An 8,665-nucleotide genomic window follows, 5' to 3' on the forward strand; every position below is an offset into this window, starting at 1 on the left:
TTTGAGGGTGAGGAGGAAACAATCAATGTAGAATACTTTGAAATTTGTTTTTCCTACTTCCACTAGGATAGTTATTTTTTCTATTTTTAAGGAAATTGTTTTTAAAAAAAAATATTTTCCAAAAATTTTAACCAATATTCGGAAAATTGAAAAATCAAACCACCATACCATACACACCGCTAGTCCAAAAACCCCTAAATAAAAAGCAAACACACTTCATTTTGGTTGACATGGTAGAGCCAAAACATGGTAGAGACACTCAAAACACATGAGCATGGCTTGGACACATGATAGATAACTCCATACTTATTCGAGTTATTTACTAAATCATTCAGTATAGACAAGGGAATGACATTCACATCTCCCAACACAACAAAGGCTCTGCTAGTTTAACTTTTCTACCATTACAGATTCCTTTGCTAAATATATATATATATATATATATATATTCTTTGTCAGTTATTTGTCAAAATTATCCAACATTTTCATCAATCAGTTCATTTTTGGATTCATTATTCATTAACTCATGACATTATAAAACTTTTAACCTGTCAATCGGAAGCATATGTTCTACAGCTAGGTCAGCTCCCATAAGCACATGATATTGCTTTAAGGAGCTTGTACATCAATTTGATGGGATGGAGAGGTCAAATATATGAATCTAAAGTGCTTAACAAGTTTATTAACCACTAGCTACTTGTGTGGGAATTAACTAAATTGTTTGCTGCATGTATAAGCAAGAAATGAACAAATACACAACCAAATGCCAAATCAGGAGAACAATAGCATTTAGTATGTGTACCACATAAGTGATTAAGGTATTGAGTGATGAGGATGATATGATACAGAGGTCATTCTAGCTAAAAAAATCATTTAAATATGTTTTTCATGATTATGTGTCTGCTTATATGACACACTCTGTTGCTGATGTTATTATATTCTGTTGTAGTGACCTATGTGTCCACTGATTGACATTGAAATATCGGATTGAGGTTAGTACTGAGTAAAATATCTAAGACAATGAGACAAGTAGCCTAACATACAACAACATACCTAATGGAGAAGATAGTATACGTAAATCATACCACCAAATACAGAGATCATAAAATATGTGACAAGAAGTTTTCCACAATTACTACAATGCACTTTCAAAAATCACAGGTTGCTGCTTAAAATCCTAATTATATTCTAAACCTGACCATTGGAATGTTCTATTTTCAGGCAGCAAGGAGGAACAGTTATCAGTACAAAGCTGTAGTCATTTAAGAAATTAAAACTCATCATGTTGCCATTCAATATGATTGGTAATAATGAAGCAATTGCTAGTTAGGGCTACAAGTCTTTACAACTCAATAACAAAATTATATACAAATTTTATATCAAAGTTCTAACCATCCATGCCGAAGTTGTATGACCAAAATTGTTACCCCCACCCCTCCCCTCCAGAGGGAACACTAAGAAGTGAAGGCATATAGAAAGGTACAAGCGTGGTTGAATAAGTTATGACCAAACATGTCCTCCATCCGACTTCTTCTGTTTCTTCTTTCTCTTCTTCTCTTGTTTTGTATCTGCCCTTTCTTCAGTACGTTTTGCATTGTGTGAGCGTATCTCCAATAATTTAGTCTTTTCATCTCGAAATACAGCATCCGACCGCGAGGACACCAATTGCTGAGGACAACAGAAATAGTCTATTCACATTCTTCTGAACTTGGAAAAGAGAATGACCATCAAAATCACAAAAGACTTACCGTGGAATGATCCATTCCAGCAAGGTTGTAACCCATAATATCTTTGCATCCCTGTGATGGTCAGAATTCATGTCAAAAATAGAATCCCCTATCATTGGTTCTGCAGTTACAAGCTTAATTTATACAAGGATACTAGAAAGGGGTGAGGTGTGCAGGTAGTGAAAGTCATTGAGACATGGTTGAACAGTTTCAAATTTCAGAAAAGAAAAATCCAAGGAACATCGTCAACTTTTACTAAAATCTCTCAAAAAGTCATAGCAAATGTGCTCAACTGCTCATGAAACTTACTTTGACTTTTGCAGGAAGAATGTCGCCTAGACGGGTAATGAGGGGTCTGGCAGAGACAGTTGAAACCAATTGGTGATGATGAAGTTGCACTAGCAGTACTGCTACCCTACCAACAAGCTCCACCTGCAAGAACATTAGAAGGATAATTACTGTAAAATTCAAGATTGGACATAGGTTGTAAACAACACAAGACAAGAACTTCATTCAAGCAAGCATACGTTGTACAATTACAAGTCCAGAAACATAATACTACCTAGTTGATGTTGACGTGCAAAGATTTGTTGATTGCCTTACTTTATACAAAAAAAAAATACAGAAAAAGAAAATTGTTGATTGCTACTGCAATTACGGATTCTCCACTCTTTTGGAGATTGACCTTAATGTGAGAAATTCAATTCAATTACTTTGTTTTCAAAAGTTCAAACACAATATTTGTGTTTTATAATATAAATAAATGCAACAAACTTCACATCTCCTTGAAAGAAAATATTAACCTTATCTATTGCAGAGGCCCAACTCTCAAGGTACGACAAGAGGTCCAAAGCATCAGAAAAGGGTAAGGCCTGCAAGGATTATGTAAAATTTAATCATATATTTAAGACAAAATAAAAATTGAAAGGATACAGACCATTTAAACTCAATTGAAAAGACAAATTCAAAGAGATAAAAAATGTTTATGTGTAAAGCTTGGTAAGTTGAATTATTGATTTTCTCGAATTGAGTAGGACAACACATTATTGGAGTGAGATATACAACCTTCGTGTCAAGCATTAGAGCAAGAATAAACTAAAGCCATGTTTTTCAATGATGTCATTCTACAAGACACTAGATAATTTTTTGAAACTTGGTAACTTTGTATTATAACACAATAGTACATGGGCAGTACTAAACCTTATATACAGTTGAACTCCAAAAACTCCACTATTCTAAATCTAAATTGAATCTAAAATGAGGTAGGAAAATATTGGGGTAGTCTTTTTTCCTGGGTGACACATGATGTAAGAATGGCCACATAAGATCATTTTTGGATACCTTCCAAGCAGATGGATTCAAGGCATCATATGAATTTTGAGTAAAACACAACTCCAATAGACTCCATTTCAACCACAGATAGGCTCCAGGAACAGAAACATACTAGTGTCCATACTCAAAGCAGGAAGTTTGATTATTACTTGATTATATCTAGTGACAACTATCATGCATATCCATCATCTAATGGTCTAATCTACACCATTGGAAAGAAGGGTCTGGTCTATTTTTAAGTCATTTAACAGTTAAGGCAGACATTGTTTAGTTGAAGTACTGATAAGAATCCTCTTCTTCAAAAAGCTTCAAAGAGGCAATAAAAATCAATCATGTAGAATACATAGAACAATTACAAACGACAAAAGAAGTCCAAAAATATGCTCAAAACTTATGCAAAAATCATAAACCCTCTGGAGATTGAACTTAAGATTTCCATTTGGGCTAGTTTCAGATTAATTTCACTACCCTCAAAAGGACAGTTAATCTTTAATTACACACCATCTGAAGTTAAATGGGAGGGACCAATAAGCTTCCATTATTAAAAAACTAAACCTAACTGGGGGCCCACAATTAGGCACAACATCTCTAGGAAGAAATTTGCCAACTTAAGTTCAATAAAATATGCATGGTCAAAGCTCTAAACTCAAGTGTATGGAATCGTAAAGATGGCATTTGAATTGAAACAGTTGAATGACATTTCAGTTCAGGAAGTAATTACTGAAAAAACTGACTTTTCTAATTAAAATATAATCTTCAAAATAATCACTTACCATTAACGTTTGCTCCAGATCATTAGTATGCACACTAGACAATGCACGAAGAACATAATCAGAAGGAGATTGCCCGAGCATGAGAATATTAGACCTGAATTCTGAAACTCTGCCCTTTGATTTGTCCTCCTACATGTAAACATAGTAGTCGCCATTCAAGAAATTACCAAGTCAAAAAATTTATGACAGTTAATTTTTTTATAAGAAAAAATTAATTAACTAGCACTTATCACCCTCCACATCCAAAAACCTGGTTCCAAAGAAGAAGAGAAAGCAAGGAAAAGATACATAAATTTAGATAATCGCCTCTTTGACAACCTTTATGTAGTCAATTTCTTTATAAAAATCTTGTTCATAAGTTGCACTGAAAATATTTTGGATAACCCAAAATCATTTTATGAATGTTCTATTAAGTAGGCTTAAGTCTATAAAAAAGATGCATCAAACCTAAAAACTCTCTAATTTAATTTCGTTCTTCTAATTCTTGTTCCAGTATAGGAAGAACAGTAAGAAGATGCCTCCTAGGTTAAGCAGAAAGGAAACCTCATGTTCAGCAATTCGCTTCAGTTCTGCATCTGCCATATCCAGTGCTTCAATGATCGAATCTGTGGCAGTAAGAGTTTCTTGTGTCTTTTTCCCTGCTAATGCCACAGCTCCCTCCTCTGGAATTTCTTCCTTTGATCCATACTTATTCTCAAATGCATTGTCAATGTCTGATTCAAACATCTCTTCCAATCTCTTTTCTTTCTCTTCCTGCAAATTCAAGTAGCAACTTATAATTACTTAAACTGTCTATAATCAATAATCGATACAGTATTTAAGACATTAACACAGAATACCTCAATAAAAAAGGGCTCATCGGTACGATCCCAACGGCGTATTGACCGATCATGAGACCCAGTAACTATAAAATCCCCACGGTTGCTCATAGCAAGACACCAAACTTCCGCGTGGTGACCTTCAAGGGTTAAAAGCAACTCAAACTTATCGGCATCCCAGTACTTCACCAGGCGATCTTTCCCCACAGTAAAAAAGTAATGGGTGTTGCGCACAAACTTAACTCCCATAACGCTGCCATGAAAAGAGAGTATCAGCATTTGTTAATCGCAAAATGTTACCTAGTTGAATACTAGATTACTTAATGATTTAACCAAAGCACCTATCAGCATGTGCAAAAAGTGACTTATGACAATCCCCGAAATCTAAACCCCAAATCTTCACATTTTTGTCCGCAGAGCCGCTGACAAGCAGATCCCCATCTGAAGAAATATCCATACACAATACAGGCAGCTTATGCCCATAGAGTGATAGGAAGAACTTGAGTGAATCCATATAGAAGACCTGATCATGTGGACATCATAAATATTAGGTCTAAATAAGATCAGGCAGAAAAAAGAGCCTTGACATGAAATAAAACATAAAAGCATTGAGTAGACTACAAAATACAATGATGCAACAGAAAAACAATCCGATTTAAAAGTTTTAACAGTGTAACAAAAGCAACCTAGAATTCAAGCAAGACATAAGTTTTGGTAGATGATTTTAGGATCTTGCCTCAGTCTCAAGCCTTTTCCGGGCTGTTCAGATGGGTTTATGTTTGGAAAATTTTTTATCAGGAAGTAGGTTGACTTTTACCAAGGACCCCAAGGGGTGTGATGTAGGCAACCTGCCCTAATGCAAGCATTAGAGGCTGCTTCCATTTCTCAAATCCCTGATCTATTGGTCACATGGGAAATTACTAAGTGTAACAACTAAAAATGAAAAATGTTTTTTTCAATTCCATAAGCTTAGAGGTAGCTCATAAAGCATCAAAAATAAACATATGGTAAGTAAGAAGCAGTGTGTAAGCAAATGACTAAAATTAAACTCAGAATTGAACGGAAAGATAGATGGTGAACAACACAATTGCAAGGCCTTAAAAAACTGATACGACAAGCAGGCACCATTTGTTTCTCAAAAAATAAGTACCAAATAGTGTTTCAACAAACCATCTTCTTCATTTTTGAAAAGGTAACAGCTTGTATATATAGCAAAAATCAGTACCAGGAGTGAAGAGTAATTACAAACTTCAAGAAAAAGAGCCAAGAGATTTGACCAGATAATTTTACAAATACTTTCATAATGAATACTTCCAAGTCCCAAGAGATGAGAATGTCAAACTTTAAATTGTTCTTCAGAAATCAAAACATATACAATTCAAATAAGTTAAGACTGTTACCTTTACCGTGCTATCCAACAAGGCAACAGCAATAAATTTACCATCAGGGCTCGCAGCAACAACTAGAACATCATCATTCATTTTTAAACTACTTGTAGGAGACGCAGTTAAATGCTTAGACCCCTGTATGTAGATAAATAGAGCCCATCATTATTCACCAGCAGGAATAGGGTTTTTTTATCTTTATCTAAGCAGAAACTAGTGCATTTCAAAAGCCAAAAGTGAGGTTGTAAGAATTCAATCCAATATTATATCAAGGCTTTGACATATTATATTAGATAAATTCCTATTCAGATGAGAACCTCAGTCTGCTGATCAGTTTCATAGAATCACTAAAGTACAGGAATCAGTTATTCTATGCTACTATTTCATTTCTTTAAAAGCACTATTATAGCCCTCTTTTTTTGAGCAAGTATAAGAGCACAATTATAGCTGTAGAGTAATTATATTAGTATATGTGGTTAGTGTAAATAATCTTTTTCACAAGATTCCAAGGATCCCTCTCCTAAACCATCCAACAACAAGAAATCCCAAAATTTGGAAGCAAAGTGGAGATAATAGCACTACACTATCAAGAAAGATGGAGGTGTAGAGTAATTTAGATAGCAAAGTCAGATTACGCACTTCACCAGACTTCTGCACCATTTGAAATTCCCAGAATTTAATGTCGTGGTCGGCACTGCCAGTTAGAAAACCTGTCCCATCTGGAGTTAGAGCAATTGACTGAACAGATCCACCATGGGCTTCCACTACTTCCACACAAGTACCACTTCTAACGTCAATAAATTCCAGGGTCCCACCCTTTGTACCAACAACAGCATACTTGTTGCCTGGAACAAAGAGTCCACAAAGACCATATCCTGAATCAATTGTGCGGAGGCAAGAACCAGTAGTAGGGTTCCATATTTTAATTGCACTGTGACTAGTTGACATCAAAAGAGTGTTATCTGAGCTGAGAGTTACACTTCTGACATCAGCACGATGCCCCTGAAGCTCAATAGCACTCAATTTACTAGTTGAATTGCTTTCTATTGCATGAAATTCCAATAAATTATTATTCAAAGACAAAGCTAAGGTAGCCAGTGAATTCTTTGAAGTAACTGGGGAGAAAGAAATTGAGGAGATCTTCTTTCCAGCCCGTAGGGTCTGATGAAGCTTGAAGATATCCAGGACTGTAACAACAGGATTGCTGCCTCCTTCAGCTCCAATATTTGTCTCTCCTTTTTCCGTTGCCTCAAGGCCTTCTTTGGCAGATTTCTTCTCCTTCTTTCTGCTGATTCTTCTTTTCGCTTTGCGTTTAGATTCAGACTCATCCAGCACACGGAATATTTCCACTGTCTTCCCTGCAACTTGACAAGCCAGCAGGTTTCCAGACTTGTTAAACCTCACTGTTGCAACTCTATCCTTGCTTTGACGCGGAATTTCACCAAATGACTTCAGTACTTCCCATTTGTTTTCAGTAGGTAAGTCCTTTACATCTGTTTCGTTTTTGTTAGCAATCAATTGTCCATCAGCTAACTCATGCTTTATAGCATAAAAACGAAGGTCAGGGTCAGCAGAACCGGTGACCAGAAATCTTTCCTCAGGGTCAATATCTATGGACCATATTTCAGTATGATGGCCACTTATTATCTGCATGCAATGTTGAGTATCAAGATCCCACACCCTCAAAAACTTGTCCTTAGAAGCCGTTACCAGTTTTTTATCAGAATCTAAGAAAACAAGATCAGTAACCTGCAACACAGATGGCAATGGAACAAAATTAGAAATTCACAAGTAATACAAGATGAAGTCAGAAATGAAAGTACGTTATGCCTAGTTTGAAGATAGTATGAACCTGATCACGATGTCCCCGAAGGCGGAACAGGCCAGTCTCACCCACTACATCCCATAAAATAATGTCATTATCTTTGCTTCCGGATGCTAGTAATGATCCAAGCTTATTGTATCGAAGGGCCGTCACAGCACCCTTATGCCCATTCAATGTGGTTTCACATATACCTTTGTCGGAATCCCAGATTCTAATGCTTCCTTCAGCATAACCACTTGCTATCTGCAATTAAGTCCAATTTATCACTACTAAAACCATATATAAGTTTGACAATCTTTTCCTATGAAACAAACTACTACAACAAAAAAATATATCGAGTCTGACCAAACAAACATAGCACACAACATTGACTTCGGAATCATCTTGACATTTTAGCTTTCCTGCTTCCCTAAGCCCAAATTATTCTCTTTAATGCCTTACATTTTAAGATACAACTACATCTTAAATGAAAGAGTAGCATGAATGCAGAACATCACTACAAATAGATCATACAAGAAGAATACCATTTTAATAATCGAGAAATCCATTGTTTTCAGTTTTAAAACTGAATGGATAATGTAATCGCCCCAATACGCTTCTTGACAAAACTACCAGATTTGGTTTACCAAACTTGACGCAAACACAATGTGCTCATATAACACACCATGCACTCTACACGACCTTTATTGTAGAACCAAAGCCTAGATGCATACAGGAAGAAATACTTATCTGGATAAAATCATACTTGAAATAATTTTTCCCAGTTTACCATGCTGTATCAGAACTTATCTAAAAACCAAATCAA

The 8,665-nt window shown here is 35.6% G+C and overlaps 1 protein-coding gene across 1 annotated transcript; it reads right to left on the reverse strand.

Annotated features, from left to right (window-relative positions):
* Positions 1 to 1,280: 1,280 nt before the first annotated feature.
* Positions 1,281 to 8,103, reverse strand: LOC125823242 (uncharacterized; the record flags this gene model as incomplete). Its single annotated transcript, XM_049502639.1, has 11 exons — positions 1,281 to 1,668; positions 1,749 to 1,799; positions 2,037 to 2,159; positions 2,531 to 2,599; positions 3,833 to 3,961; positions 4,376 to 4,585; positions 4,672 to 4,903; positions 4,992 to 5,173; positions 6,051 to 6,173; positions 6,675 to 7,784; positions 7,888 to 8,103. Coding segments are annotated over 11 exons (2,613 nt in total), but the record flags the coding sequence as incomplete, so codon positions are not given.
* Between the last annotated feature and the right edge of the window lie 562 nt (positions 8,104 to 8,665).

This window comes from Solanum verrucosum, unplaced genomic scaffold (genome assembly GCF_900185275.1).
Source record: "Solanum verrucosum unplaced genomic scaffold, falcon-dt-bn FXZP01000011.1, whole genome shotgun sequence".
Taxonomy (NCBI): domain Eukaryota; kingdom Viridiplantae; phylum Streptophyta; class Magnoliopsida; order Solanales; family Solanaceae; genus Solanum; species Solanum verrucosum.